A 16,346-nucleotide genomic window follows, 5' to 3' on the forward strand; every position below is an offset into this window, starting at 1 on the left:
TATTGGCGGCATTTAAAATTTAAGAAATAACAATTTTCTCAATTAAATTTTTAATTTTTGTATCTAATTATATTATAAAAAATGGAAGAATTCGGAAAAATACATTTTCAAATTGAGCGTGTAAGTAAAAAAAAATTTCTCTGTGCGATTTTCAAGTTTACTATCTACTCTAGCAGAAAGTAGCGTATACACGTGTGAACTTAGCTTGTTTCGCAAGCATGGCGCGAGTTACGATTGCGGCTCGCAGCGATTAAGGTTAGATTTCCCCGTGATAGACGAGACGTCGTATCGCTAATGTTTGGACGAGAGTACAGACCCGCGCAGACAGACTTGAAGCGCTGGTGTGAGTCAGCCATTCAGGAACACGAGAGGGAATCATTGCCGACAGCGTGACACCATCATCCGCACATCCGTAGTGAGATCGTCGAGAGTGAGGTTAAGCTATGGCGAAATACCTGATACAGATCATCGTGATGGGCACCCAGGTCGTCGGCAAGGCGTTCGCACGCGCTTTACGTCAGGAGATCGCGGCGAGCCAGGAAGCGGCGCGACGAGCCGGTGGTGGGAGGCAGGGAGCCCAACACGCCGCCGCTAACACCAGGACAGGACTTACGTTGGACGAGGCGCTCCGTATCCTTAACGTGGAGCGTCCTGATCAAACGGAACTAATCGAGCGGAACTACAAATATCTCATGGAAGCTAATGACAGAACAAAGGGCGGTTCGTTTTATCTGCAGTCAAAGATTGTTCGCGCTAAGGAACGCATAGACGAGGAACTGAGGAACCAGCAAACAACGGCACCTCCACCACGAACAGACTCGACGAGCGGTCAAGAAGCTTCTAGACAGCCATGAGACTCATTCCTAGTCTAAATTTACTTATTTTAATTCTAGAAACTCTTGTACATAAAATATCATAATTAATAATAAATAGTAGATTCTGATCTATCAATTGAGGTGAGTTTCTCTCAACATGACATAGTTATTCCTTTTATTTAATACATATTTCTAAATATATGATATACCATCAAATATCAATCCAGACATTTCAAATTTATACTTTGAGTTATATTGTAAAAATTTTTGTACAGATACAAAAATGCTACTCTTTCTGTGTGGATCGAAAAATATGATGATTTATAAATTAGAAACTATTGCATCATATTGCGTAGGGTATAAATATAAATAAGAGAGATGAAGTATCCATGTATATATGTACGTATATTCAGGAGATATATTGATTTATATAAAAATTTGTCAAGTTCTCGCTCTTTTACGAAACTTCTTTTTTAGCTACAGTTTTCATTATAGCGCTAGTTCGTTAATCCAGCTACTTTCGCATCTTGCGGTTCAATTCTATTCTGTGCCTGGCGTATGATCAATCGCTCTTGATTGTGGCGTACAGACCATAAACTTGGCAAGTATTTTGGTTCCATTACATTAAGAAAATGTTCTCTCCACATACGTTCCAATTCAACAAGTCCACCTTCTTTCTTTTGAAAATATTGTACAACCTATTGTAGAAAAATTAGACAGTATGAAAATTTCATAATTACGTATCTAAATAATATTAAAATAATTACCTTCAAGCCATGTGGCTGACATTTGTACTGATTAGAAACTGGTTGCATCAATGCATTCTTCAATTGTTCGCTCAGGGCATTAAGTAAATCTGGAGTAACTTTTTGTTGTCCTGTATGTTCTAGTATGCATTTCTCAAGCTCTTCGCGTCGTCGCGGAGGTAATAATATTCTTTCCTTCAAGGCCTTAACAGCGGAATGTAAATTCCGATAGTTGTGCATGTATTTATCCCGTACATGCGTCATCGGTCCAATCAGTGGTGCATCACACATGTCTGCTAACTTTCTTCTGAGCTGCAGATCATGATTATTGCTGATTTCATGGCAAGATGGGCACAGTAGTAACACATCGTGAGATTGATGTGCCTTCATTACCACTGAAAAGAATATCCAGTATTTTATACAATATTTTATGTATACAGAAAAAGCGATATATATTTTTATATTTATATGCTATATTGTTATAGTTATATATATTATTATTGCATTAACTCTTGTGTTCTCATTATCAATCATTCCATATTACTTTTGCCATTTTAAATCATCTTTATATCATTGCATGATGTATTGAGAAAGAATGATGCTTACATGGGAAATATTTCCGGTACTCTCGCGGCACGACGTTCTTCCTAATAAATTTCTCTGTGCATCCACAGACTACACATTGATTAATCTTTACTTGCGTATAATATTGCCCAACTTCTCCTAATGCTCGACCAGATGGTTCAAAATTTAATCTTACTGTATATGGTTCTGTCTCCACAAGTTCCCCCAATTTTTTCGTAATATACCATTCCGCCTTTTTACGGTCGCATGTACACAATATATCTCCATCAGGCGCTTGTAAGTAACAATTATGATATAATGGTTTGATCCTTGTAGGAATCGTATTTTTATGTTCGTTACTATCATCTTTATCCAATGTTGATGATTTTTTTTTAATATTAGTATTGTTAGTACTATCTACACTTGGTGATCGCTGAGTTTTGAACCTTAAACAAACATATACTTATGCATTCTCTGTGCATATACATACATAAATTTATATATATATATATATATATATATATATATATATATGTATAAAACTTATATGAAAAATAACTCATAAATTTTCATACCTCGTATCAACTGTATTAGCAGGCACGCCATGAATCCGTACATTTACATCATTGCTCAATATATTATACAAATAAATTCCTATTCTCTGCCAGAATGAATACTTTTTTCTCTCTTTTTGCATTATCTACAACAAGATTTAAATGAAGGATCTAATTCATTATAGTAATTGTACATGAAAAAATGTTTTAATAAATTTTCTTACTTTATGATAAATGATAACCGATGCAAGTGCATCACAAGCAGCATATGCCACTTGTTCGTCTGATAGGGTGCTAGCGTCCCAGTCACCGCACCTCACTTCTATTATTTTGTCCATCTCAATGTTAAGATATTCTAAACTCATGGCAGCTAAACTTTTTCGACTTGGTAAATGGAAGTTTTCAGCTAAAGTTCGTAAATCAAGAGTTCCATTAACTCTACATCCATAATCCTTCACTATCTTTTGTCCATCTTCGAAGGAAGCAACTCCAACTTTTAGGATGTGCTTACTAGCTAATAATTCCTGTAGAATGTACAAATACAACAAATATTATTAGAAATTAATTTTGTCAGTGTTAATTTATATGCATTTGGATAATAGTTGTGTACTTTTTGTAAAATATACCTTAAGCTTAAGTGGAATATATCCGATCTTTCCGATGCGAAATAGAGCTACTACTCCATTAAAAGTAGCCAATTGTAACAGAGAAACTGGTCCTTCTTTGACCCATTCGCAATCAAAACCAAGTACGCCATCAGACAGATTACTATTGAAAAGTATTATGCAATTAATAATTTTACTATAATAAAATAAAGAATTATAAATGACATTTTCATTTGAAAAATATACTTTGTAAAAGACTTTTAAAAACAAGCAATATAGAGAAAAATTTCAATGTAAACAAAAGAAAAAGTGAAAATTTTCGTCTTTTTTAATTAATCATAATAAAATTACTTTTATTATGGGAAAATAAAATTCATATAAATCACTTAAAATATATATAAAAAATATAAATTTTTTTTCATGTAATATTTTGCAACAATTTAGTTTCTCCAAGCATTATAATATTAAGTATTCTAGATCTTTCTGCAAGAATTTCAAGGACATGCTGCTGTTCTTATACATAACACTGATATTCAATAATACTCTTCTCAAAAAAAAAAAAAATGTAAACAATAAAATTATGAAAACGTCCGTTTCGATAATGTTATGGAAAGTCACAAGAAATAATAACATATATTCGTTCTAACATTTAACGTACGATATTTAAAAATATTATAGACAAACAAAATGTACTTATTCTTTATGATACGATAATTTCGTTATATTCTTACCAGCGAATACGTTGTACGGCGTAATCGCATTTCTCCGGAGAGTCTGCCAGAATAATCTTGTCTAATATAAGCTTAATTTCTTTGTTGTCATCGTTATTCTCATTATTATTTAAATCTTTATTATCTGCATCTTCCTCGGATTTATCTTTATAGCTATTATCGTTCCGATTTTTATCTCGATTTTTAATATTTTTATACAAGTGTTTGACGCTACGAAGCACGTTGTTGCGATACTTCGACGCCAAAAAGACGAGTCCCACGGTCACGCAAACGAGAAACATATTGTTGCGCGCGGGAACCATTAATTAAAGAGAGAACGTAATTAAGACAGATGGAAAATTGGATTAAAAACTTCTTATTTACAATTCCGATTCGTTATATACAAACACGAGCAACTCGTTAATGTTACAATTTTATAAATTCGATTATTGAGATATTGTACTACCACGCCAACGATTATAGGTAGCGCAATTTGTGAAATCAATTTTCAATCACAGTAAACTTCTCAAACTTATTATATAGACATTTATATAAAACTGAACTACCGTAAACTAGCGATTATTAAACATGATAAATCTACTAGTATTCGAAATCCCGATCGCGCCTGTCTTGAAACTTTCGTATAAAACAATCATCTCGCGGTGATCAGATCTCCGACACATCAAAGTTTAACGAGGTTCAAAGAACCCCGTAGCTCTATGATAACGACCAGCGTAAGCGGGCTACGGGTATCACGCACGACTACGAAACAATTCCGATCGAACATACTTATATCAGCTGTTCGAATCGATCTTTCTGTCGACCTCGACAAATGCTTCGTCAGTCGAGAATCGAAATTCTTTGATTTTCGTTCCAGAGAGAGAGAGAGAGTAAGAAATATCGTTTCCATCTTTTCTCGAAGTTTTTTTGTTTTATCATTAGATTGAATTATATTTTTTTTGACGTATAAAAAAATAATCTCGAATAAAGTATTATAAAATCCATTTTCCGACATCTTTTGAGTGTGCTGGCAGGCTAAGGTCATGAAAGATAACAAGATTGGTTGGCTGTATCGTTTCTTTCGATATATATCGAATGAGATATGATTGGTTGATGCTCCTATATGTTCTGTTGGATATATCAATATGGCGTATTTACTTTCACGTACTTATCTTACATCATCCAGTTATTTCTTGGAGATATATTTCTAATCTTTCTTCGTCACGCGTATAACGCGCTTATATCTCTATAGTATAGTTTCCTATCTATAGTGCTCGTAGATTTTGTTTTTGCGCGTCAATTGCGGCGAGATTCAAGTTTTGTTTTTAGGTTACGTACTATTTATACAATAGTGTCCCAGAAGGTAATGAGCTAGTATCGTACTGTCGTCCGATAGTCCGTGACGATCTTACGTCGAGGTACGATGATAACTTGCGCGGCCAACGGCTGTCCCTCGACACAGACTACAAAGATAGATGGCAATCCGATATCGTTTTTTCCTTTTCCAGAAGATGATCTGTAAGTATATTTCTTGAATACAAAATAATTAACTATTATTGAGAGTCAAATTATTAACTGCTTTTATACTGATACTTATATTATTTCAGAAGAAAGAATCAATGGCTTCACAATTGCAATTTAGCATCGGGTATTGTCAATGACCAAAAACCTTTGCATCTCTGCGAGTTGCATTTTGAAAGAATTAACTTCACAGCATCGAGAGATTTGAAGTCAACTTCTGTTCCTACCCTGTTTGGTAGAATAGAAGGTTTGTATAAACCTATGTAGAAAGCTACATCCTATATTTATGAAGATGTTTTTTGATAAGTAATTTGATGACAACACAAAAATTATATATATATATACTTAGGCCTAAATCACATCTACAAAAGTATTATTTAATTTTGCTTGTGTTAAATAATTATTAATTATTTTAACATTTTAATTTATGAAAATTTTTGACAATAAGGATTTCTATATAAATACATTAAAAAATTATTTATTATCTCCTTCTAGAACCACCAAGGAAACTGAATAAAGTTGAAAATATATTACAAAAAGAACCATCAAAACAGAAAAAGTTAGATGAACATTCACATACTTTAGTGACACCACCACAGAGTCCATTTATGCAAGACAATGTAAATCTTTTTTTTTATTAATAATATGTTGATATAAGTTAATATATTTACAAAACATTAATGAATTATTTATAAGCATTTACATTTATATTTATGTATTATATTGCAGGCTGAAGATACAACTAATGGAAATAAGGCAAATGTATCAGTTGATGAAACAATTGTAAATGGTTCTGCCACATCGAGTTCTGTATTGCACGAGAATCTTCAAACAAATGCAAAGACATATCGTTTGATGATACAAATTGATAAAATACGAAGTAAACCAGGCCCAAAATGCAAAAAGATGCCTTTGATAATGCTTAATAACGATACAAAAGTGACAGGCGAACATGATAAAAACAAGCTTCGACCATTATTTATTAAAAGACCCTGTGTTCCGGGTAGTTGCAAACTAAGAAGATGTGTGTATAATTCAAGATTAGCATTTCAATGTGAACTATGTAATAAATATTATATTACAAAGAAAGAGGAAATCAAAAGCTACTCTTGTACCATATGTAGCAAGAATTTCCCTAATCCACAAGCATTATATATGCACATTAGAAAACATTTTACATGTGACATCTGTGATACAGAATGTAGTTCTCAAACAGGTTACGACAAACATGTAAGATTACATGTTAGTACTGATCCATTATGTCCATATAAATGTCACCAGTGTAAAAAAACATTTGAATTAAAAGAAAGTGTTAAGCAGCATTGCTTGGAGCATCCTAAGATAAAACTACAAAAGTCTCTTCTTCAAGTCGCGCCTTCTGTAGCTACGATAATCTCTCCCCAAAATGATTATCGATGTATGAATTGTAATATTAGCTTCAAAAACGATCAAGCATACAGGTAAATTATTTTTATATATGAATAATTAAATTTTTTTTTATTTATAAGTATGTTCTTAGAAAATTGTGTTTGTATATTTATAATTGCATAAAATATGCTTATATTACACAAGTTATCAATGTCACCTTTTCCTATCATAAATTAAGTTATAAATAATTAAAATTTTATTACATAAAATAATACATAACACATATATTTCTTTATGTACTGTAGCATAATTTAAAAATATTACAGGAATCATATAAGTTCTCATGGAAAGAAAGAAGGATTGAATTGTAATATTAATGAGACCAACAAGATAATTCCAGTACCAAATCCTTTAACTGGAAGTCAAATAGGTATTCTTCAAGCAGTAAAGTTCAGCTGTCGGGTATGCTCTAAAGAATTTGATAATGTTGCGGAAGTTGACTCACATACAAGGACACATTTGGAGGATACTGAGGAAGATCTGAAGTGTAACATTTGTAAAAAATTTTTCAAGAGTAGTTTGGCATTTAGTGAACATTTGAAACAGCACCTGGCGCGCGCACATCCCTGCCCAATTTGCTCGAAAGCTTTCATCAACAAAACTACTTTAAAAATACACTTAAAAACGCACTCAACTAACTCAAAAGATTCATAAATAGTAATAAATTTTAATTTTGATTATTTTATTATGGATACATTCTATGTAATTATTTTTTAAAAAAGTCATGTATGTAAAATACAATATTTAAGTATTATCTATTCATAAACAGCTGATACTTACACTATCTAATAATATGCAATTATGACGCAATAATAAAAGTTTTATGTTCACAAAATAGATTTTTTAAAATTAGATTATATTAATTAGTTTATATTTGCGCGTTATGATGACAAAAAGTATATAAATATATAGTGTTTCTTATTTTACGATATAAAGTGCAGGAATGTTCATAGTCAGAAATTTTTCAAGTTTTATTCTGATAAATTATGTACATGATGGATAAATTTCTTCAATTTTTATAGAATTTTATCTTTTTGTATAATAATAAAATTGAAATTAATGATTTATTTATGTCGAAAAAATATATGATAAGTATATATATATATGAAAACATTTACGTTTCTGAATATATAAATTTATATATTATATAAATATATATGAAGACACATATTGCAATTATCCACAGTTTCTTATAATTATACTGATATTTTTTATTATATAAGTATATTATATAAAAATATAGAAAATTGACTATTTCATGCATGCGCACATGTGTGTAATTTATTCTATTCAAGTTATAAATAAAGAAATAAACATTTTTCCATAATGTTTTTATTAATACATGTTTTCTTATAATGTACATATTTCTATCAATATTTTCGCAAACATAGTTGAGAATGTCGAGTAAGCAAAAATGTTTTTATTGTCAATATTTATGTCATTAGTCTTGGATATATTTATATATATATATATATATATCACACGTTTTTAAGTTTGATATTTATATTGTCAACTTTTCTGGATTTAATCAATATTTTTTTGCTTTGTGCGGTTCTTTATCTTTTTTTTATGATTCAAGAATAGAAAAATGAATTTTGTACTTATCAGATTTTTAAAATAATAGGTATACACAAGGTGCCTCTAAATAAATAATAGATATATCGTATTATATGTGTATACAATAATATTGATTTATAATAAAGTATGATGCTATATATAAGTAGATATAGATATATTTTCAAGACACCAGTCTATATGAAATTACACTTGCAAAATCTATGTAAATTCTCAGGAATTTGCCTTTCTTTTTCAAAAGAGAAAGATTAGACAGAATATCTTAATTTGTTTAATAGAATAAGCGTAATAGAATACATTAATAGAATAAATAAAATTAATGACGTAACAGTTCAACAAACAGAAGTGTACATTTTTTCTTATTCTTAAAAAAAAATCAAATCATAATTTCTATTTAAGTTAGTATCTTTTCTGTTAAAAACAATAGAAAAGAATTCGAATATTTTTTAAAGCGGTCTCTCATTATTTATATTCATGTTTGAATTCTATTGATTCTATTTTTCGCAAGATATCTGCAGGAATGACAAAGTGCGAGTGATAGACTCGAGATTGTGAAGAAGGGTATGACCGCGAGTGAATGAAGGAATGAATGAGCGAACGAATGGCGATAATAGTATCCTTTGAGATGCCGCGATATACTTTGGTGAAACGCGCGCGCAGAATGATCCTGATTTTTATAAGGAAAGGAACGTCCAGAAGTATACCGGCAGCAGTACGGAAGGGGCATCTGGGAGGAAGGAGAACCGCCCCCGAGATCCAAAAGGTGCCGACGACCCGCTGCGGAACAATCGCGCCGATGTTCACGGGTCGCCCACTGTCAACGGGGACCACTTCAAACGTAGCCGGCCTCAATGTGTTTATTTGGCCAACGTCAAATTTACTCGTGGAAAAAGGGGAAGTCGAAACGATGCGCCGTGCCGCCACGGGCACACGGCGGCACTTCGTCGCCCTGGTTTTGTGTCGTTCGAGACACAAATCCGATCGTTTTGTGTCGGGATGCATCACTTTGTAGCCGCAGGCTCGTGTAACCCCGTTGTAAGCTCTTGACTTTTGCTCGACGCGCTTAAGTCGCACACGGGCGTAATTCGATTGTTGTCGTTCGTTTCGAAAGAATCGAAAAGGCCGATGAAAGAACGCGAGTTTACTTTTCGTGTAAAATTTGCTGCATATAGATTAGATGTGAAATACTACATATCGCTTATTATATAAATGTGAATATAATAGAAATTTTCCTAATTAGTAATTGCACATGTTTAGGTATGTATATAGTTGATTTACTTCATATATTTGATATACCTATATTTTCTCGCTTTTTTATATTTGATTTTTTTTGCATCGCGATTAGCAAATAGAAAATGAGACAAAGGAAAATATCAGAAAGGAAATGTTCGTCTATGAAGCAAAAATATTTGTTGGTTCTTTTATATCTATAATTATAATATATTGCTGATATATAACTGTTAAAAAGTAAAAGTGATGAATATAAATTAATAAGTAATAGTGATAAATTTTATTTATCATATAATTATTCGTAAAAATATTTTCTGAAACTTCGATTTTCATAAAAATAATATCCTATGTTTCGTAACAATGTTTATAATTTTTGTTGAACACAGCTGCAATTTCAGTTTAAATATAGCAATATAAAAATTTAATAAATAGAAGTTTAGGATCTATTAGGCTTTGCGTGTATTAGATAGTGCGTGAAGACATTTAGCAACGCTATGTTACGTTTAGAATAACGACTGTCAAGGTGCCAGGTATATTGCTGGAAAAGCCTAGAAGAGGATTCCATAAATTCGTCATGGGCTTCTCCATGAACGACTAAACGCTAAACGACGTATACGCATATTGCGTATACGCAGAGTACGGAACTATAGGATGAAGGGTGGCGAAGGGTCGTCGTGTGACGAATTCGGCAATTTGCCGTGAACGTTTCTGGAAATAGATCTCGAAATAATCCGCAAGACACGTCTCAATCCGTTTCCATTTAGCACATCTTGATATACCTCTGCGGGCATCGATTTGTGTATTGATTGACTGCGAATATTCTGAAATAAAAGTAGAAAGTTATTTTTGATATAAATATTGATTTCTACGCAGAAATATGGCTACTGTAATTTTCTCTTTTCCATTGTAGTCGTAATCTGTAAAGTCATTTAGAACTGTTAACGATATTACTATTATCTAAACTATAACAAGGTATTTTGTCTTTTAATATTACGGATTTTTATATAATAAAAAATATAAACTCGATATAATCCATCGTGAATAAAATTAAAAAAGGGATAATCCTGGCGGATAATCAAAAGATCTGCGGAAAATTCTAAAAAGAAATATCTCGCGACTAAATTTGCACGGTATTTTTCTACCATCCATCGAAAGGGTTATACGACTATAAAGCCGGCAAATGTGCTAATTCACAATCGTGTCAAAGTGACCGACATTCAGTGTCGGAAAGCGCTTTCTCGATTCAACATGATCATTTTCTATGCGTCAGAAAATGTTGAGAGATTTTTGACGGTGCAATCTGAACAGCTGTATCGGGATGAATAACACGTGCATTGTTTGATAGAAGCAAATAAAAAGAATTATACAAATATTTAAAAATATTTAGAAAATCTATTTATATGTTCTATATACTATTTATCTATTTATATATTATACTAATATATATTATACTAATATTATCAGTTAATATAATTATAATTTCATTTTTTAGAGATTATAATTCTACATATTTTTATATCGAATATAACTATATGAAAGATACAAAAAAAAAATTTATATAATCAATCAAGATGCAATCGGTGCTAATAGATTGAAGCTTAAACGCATCAATTTTTTTATATTGCCAAAATAAAATATAATTTTATCACAACTTTGTTATAAAACTTTGAGAAGAATGAAGAGATAATATTTAAAGAAAGTGATGCGAATTATAAAGATACATATAGAATATAACCGACATTTGGTTTGTTTTCTATTGGTTCTTATATTTAAAAATAAGTAAACAGATTCATTGCTTTTTATATTCTGATCTATAAGAAATATAATAGAGGTATAATCAGAATGCAAGACAGTTTTAGTCTCTCGGCCGTGGACAATCGTGGAGGAAAAGGCATTATGATTTAATATCAATGTTCGCGCGGACACATATGCTCCATAGAATGTAAACCCGTGAAAAATGCCTACAACCTCTCATCCTGAAGGAAAAAACTGAGGGCGATCAAAGAAAGAGAAAGAGTACATTTGAAAGAAAAGCAGCAGAGAGAAAGAGAGAAAGAGTCTCTCTTTTGGTATCAGGCACGGGCCATCTGGCAGAACGATCTTTTATTATGGTATCTATTCCTCCCGTGGGCTCTCTCTCTCTCTCTCTCTCTCTCTCTCTCTCTTTTTTCGAACGACGAAAGATTCATTCGCGCGGAAGTTGGATCTTTGATTAATGGACGGCGAGATAAACCGCATCGATTTCCTGATCGATATCGAAAGGCGAGAGGCTGTGTCATGATTGCTTCTGCCGTAGCTAATATTTGCGCATAATTTCGCATTTAGGCAATGTCGTTTTTCTTAAATCTGTTGTACCATATACAGGAGATGTTTAAAAATTATAAAAAATATATGTTGAATAGATAAATTAAAGAGAAAAAAATCATAAGCATTTTTACATTACTTTTTCATAAAATTTATTTTACAAAAAATAAGATTTTTGTCTATAAAATTTGTTTTCTGTTAATAGAAAAACATATCTCTTCGCTGCGGTGTAAGAATTTAACGGTGTGTCACGTCACGTCACGTCAGGCGTAATTGTTTGGTGGCTGCTAGATGCTCGGATGACTGGGTGACTCTCTGGGAGTAACGCACCCCACACTCCTTCGGGGTATCCACGGGAGAGCCCAGGGTGAACCCCATAATAGCCCTCGACCAGATCCCACCCTCTTGGCAAACAGAAAGGCCTTGAAAGTGTGCACAACCGCAGAGTCGCCGCCCCTTGCATGGCGGGGTGAAATTTGATTATGCCCCTTCCACGTGGATGAACCCGGCGAGATTCATCGGCGGGTACCCGTCAATGATTTATGCCACTTTTTTTCCTTACCGCAGCGACAAGTTGTCTTTGTCGTCGTTAGATATACGTGCGTGCATGCGTTTCTATCGTTTTTACTGAAAATGGCTTTTATTGAAGACAAAAATTAATATTTTTTTGTCTCGTACATCTTTTACATGCTTTAGCGTTGACTTTCTTATCTCATACTGTTTTGAATATTATTTAGAACAATCTACTCAGACATGCGTATTATTACATACGATTTATGATTAAATATATCGCTATATATGACGCAGCTATAATTTATATGTCAATTGAGAAAGATATTTACATCTCTGAAATGTGTGAGAATTTTTCCATTTAATATGAATATTGAAAAATATTTTAATAATTTTAGAATTTTAAACATTTCTTTAAATTTCTTTAAAAACTAGTCTTTAGATTTTATTTTAATATGTGCAAATAAGATACTTTCTTTTTTAGTTAATTACAAATAGATATTAACAAAATTAATATTAATTGAATATTAACATCAGAATTTTATAAAAATATTTTACATATTATGGTATACATAGAGAAAAAGAAGGAAAAGGAGAAAAATTATATAACTAAAAAAATATATGAAGCATATGACAATCAAATATTGTATGCACAGACGTCATCGGACTATATTAGTCGCAATGCTTCATATTTTTATGTGAGGTAACTTTTTTTCTATTGTGGATACAATACTTCTCCAAACCACAACGAAAAAAGCGCGCTCCCAATAAATTCAGCAGAATTAGCCAGAAATCTGCGATATTTGTAGCCGCCTGATCCATCATCGGTCATTGACGGATATACAATGAAACTTCAGAAAGCAATAATATCAGCGGTGCACCCACGATCGCTCATGTTTTTTTCTTTTTTTTTTCATTTTCATCGAAACAGACCAATTTCTAACGATTGTACATACATAACGTACGGAACTATCACGCAAAAAACATGTTTGATGGATCTGTTACTACTCCGTTTTGTAACACGGACTCAATTAATGTATCTATTCTATCTTAGATTTCTGACAATATTATATCAAAAAATGTGATGTGCAAAAAATTGTATTCTAAAATAAAATTAAAAGTTTGATTTAAGTGGCATTTCTAATATACGTACTAATAAAAAATAATTTAAATTATTTGATTTATAACTCGTTTTAAAAAAAAATATACAGATTATTTGTAAAATCATATAAAGCTAATAAATATGTTTGTGACAAATATTTATTATATAATTAATTCAGAATTATTCATCAATTTTTGCACAAATTGCGAATATTCTGAAAAATATTTGGCAGATGGAATAGATCCTGCTATTCATTGATCGGAGGAAATACGCGATTCCGATTTGAGGCAACAACAACAAACCTTTTTGCTTATTGTAGAAAGACGCAACTTAAACCTGACACACGAATATCAGTAGCCGTAACTCGTTGTTGTGACTTCCTTCGCTCCAAGTAAGACGGATCGGGAAGAATTCTGTAAAAGGAATACTGTGGTAACTTCGAGGACAGATCGATCCATCATCAGACTAACATAACTTCTGCATTTAAACGACGCATACGCGAGAAAAGGAGAAAAGTGCCTTGACGTTGTCGCAAGATTCCGAAAGACTCTTTGATTTTTTTTTTCGAGATTGAACCAATCACAGAAATTGCTCCACATGTTATCTAACCAGATTGACAGATCTCAAAAACAACAATTCAAGAAAAAAACAGTAAGATTGATGTAAAGGTCTGATACTTGAAATTTTTAGAACAAAAAATTGAACAGATCAAGCCTAGTTTAGACAATCTATAATTTGCAGCAGAATATATAATTTTTAGATAAATTTTTATATGCAATTGAAAAGATGATCTTAATTTTTCTCAGGAAGTTACAAGTAATATTTCTAGATTTTCCAGAGAGAGAGAGAGAGAGAGCGAGAGAGAGAGAGAGAGAGAGAGTATTTGATTTATCGATATACATATATAGAGCACTCACTTATTTTTGACAAGTTAGCTAAAAGAAATAATAATGAGAAAGAAGAGAGAAACAGAGAGAGAAAATCCGTTTTATATCAGGGAGAAGACTGTGAATTACTAAATCGCGACATCACGGAGATCGTATGATCGCTCAGGCAACGGGACCTTCGCAAAACGGGCGATGGCGATGATGTCGCGACGAATGCGACAAAGGGCAGAGCCCGGTATCAATGGCCCCCGGCCGGTTTTGTAGGAACATCGTTTTGACAGAAGGGTGTCGTCACAGTCGGTGGAAGCGAGACGGCCGACGAAAGCGAAAAGGGTGGGTGGCGAACGCGGCTCTCTCCGTTTCTGGAGGGTAACGCGAGATCTTTCTCTCTCTCCCTCCTCGAGTGTTACAATAAATCAACGACGCGCTTTTGCGAAGCTCCACCCTCGGAGACCTTTGCCGTACATAAGCAGTATATCCCATACATGATGCGACCCCGTACTATGACGGTCTGACTCTGTCTGCCTTGGTCCTCATTGTGTCTAAAGTGGCCTGTCCGTCGATTTTGGAACGGATCGCTTTCTATAAACAATTTATTCTTTCAGCTCGAGTGATCGACCGTGAACGATTCGCATCGGGCTAAATTATCAACAAAATTAAGTAGCAGAGGCAACACGTGTTTCGTCAGAATTGTTATTTATTCAGAATTATTTATTTTTATTTAATCACCAGTCAAAATCATTAATGACTTGACATTTTTTAAAAGAAAATTCATTGCAATTTAATTATAACATTCATAGAAAAAAATAAAGTCAAAAAATTTTGTATTTAAATTTATCTTTTGAAAATTTTAGAAATTTTAGAAAGCTTATAATTTAATGTTTAAATATAACTTGTATATTTTTGAAAAAAAAAAAAATTCTCGTTAATATTTAAATGTAATTTCATTTTTAGTTAATGAAAATTGTATCTTTTTTTAGTATTAATATTCAAAATATTTATATCACATAAATAGCGTAAATAAAAATTACTTGTTAATATTATTTCTATTATAGTGTACAACATTATGAAGAAACGGCATTAATTGAATCAGTAAACAACATCAGAAAGTAAGAAATCGGATATCTTATTTTAGCGATATGTTCCCCGCTTACACAAGGATTGTCGGGCACCGCAATCCTTTCGCGGCCAATAATCGGCGTCGATCCAAAATTTCGTGTCACGGGCGTGCCTAGTTTGAGGGAACCGGCATGTTTGAGCAAACGGGGTAGATTTGCTATAGGCCCTACGATATCATTCGTTTATTCGTATCGGTTCTGCATCGGCTTTCTCTGACTCCCCTGTTTCGTCCGCACTTTGACTTTCCACACCGATCGTCCGTATTCCTCCCTACGTCCGCACTCGTGCTCCCTCGTGACAAAAAGGGCGAGAGCCCCGTGGCCGCAGCGACCGATTAATTCACTACAAAGGGGCTGCGTATCGCGCATCGAGCCCTCGACAGGCCCCTCTAAACCCACCTTCGGCCCTACTGCCAAGGGCGTCCTGACTCTTATCCTTCTCCCGCCGACGCTTTTCGGGGGACGAACCGATCCTCCCTCCATAAAGAGGATTGGTTCGACCCCCAAAAGGCCGTTGGTAGCGGGAAATATTTCTATATAAGGTCGGGGTTAGCTTAGATTCGTGCTTAGTGAGTTTCGGTCAATCCGGAGCACTGTCGCGCTGATTATCCTATGTCCGCGAACGTGCGACGACAGTTTCATAAGTGGTGATAGAAATATTCATCATTTTTAAACTT

General features: G+C 33.2%; 3 protein-coding genes across 4 annotated transcripts; 2 read left to right on the forward strand and 1 right to left on the reverse strand.

Annotated features, from left to right (window-relative positions):
* Positions 1-185: 185 nt before the first annotated feature.
* On the forward strand, positions 186-951 carry LOC126850551 (mitochondrial import inner membrane translocase subunit Tim16). Its single transcript, XM_050593687.1, has one exon. The coding sequence runs from the start codon at positions 444-446 to the stop codon at positions 852-854; it is 411 nt and encodes a 136-aa protein (XP_050449644.1). The 5' UTR covers positions 186-443; the 3' UTR covers positions 855-951.
* A 248-nt stretch (positions 952-1,199) lies between these two features.
* LOC126850501 (exonuclease 3'-5' domain-containing protein 2) lies at positions 1,200-4,769 on the reverse strand. The gene is made up of 7 exons (XM_050593596.1): positions 4,016-4,769; positions 3,306-3,447; positions 2,904-3,203; positions 2,701-2,825; positions 2,168-2,571; positions 1,583-1,956; positions 1,200-1,513 (listed from the first exon to the last, which is right to left on the reverse strand). Exons 1-7 carry the CDS (start codon positions 4,315-4,317, stop codon positions 1,313-1,315), a joined length of 1,848 nt encoding a protein of 615 aa, XP_050449553.1. The 5' UTR covers positions 4,318-4,769; the 3' UTR covers positions 1,200-1,312.
* A 361-nt stretch (positions 4,770-5,130) lies between these two features.
* On the forward strand, positions 5,131-8,141 carry LOC126850513 (zinc finger protein 37 homolog). Of its 2 annotated transcripts, none has more exons than XM_050593625.1 (5): positions 5,131-5,512; positions 5,605-5,762; positions 6,011-6,135; positions 6,245-6,975; positions 7,210-8,141. In XM_050593625.1, the coding sequence occupies exons 1-5, from the start codon at positions 5,418-5,420 to the stop codon at positions 7,595-7,597; spliced, it is 1,497 nt and encodes a 498-aa protein (XP_050449582.1). In that variant the 5' UTR covers positions 5,131-5,417; the 3' UTR covers positions 7,598-8,141. The 2 variants fall into 2 exon arrangements, with proteins under 2 accessions (XP_050449582.1, XP_050449581.1); XM_050593624.1 differs by having other exon boundaries at positions 5,602-5,762; positions 7,210-8,140.
* Positions 8,142-16,346: the final 8,205 nt, after the last annotated feature.

Source organism: Cataglyphis hispanica, chromosome 6 (assembly GCF_021464435.1).
Source record: "Cataglyphis hispanica isolate Lineage 1 chromosome 6, ULB_Chis1_1.0, whole genome shotgun sequence".
NCBI classification, from domain to species: Eukaryota; Metazoa; Arthropoda; class Insecta; order Hymenoptera; family Formicidae; genus Cataglyphis; species Cataglyphis hispanica.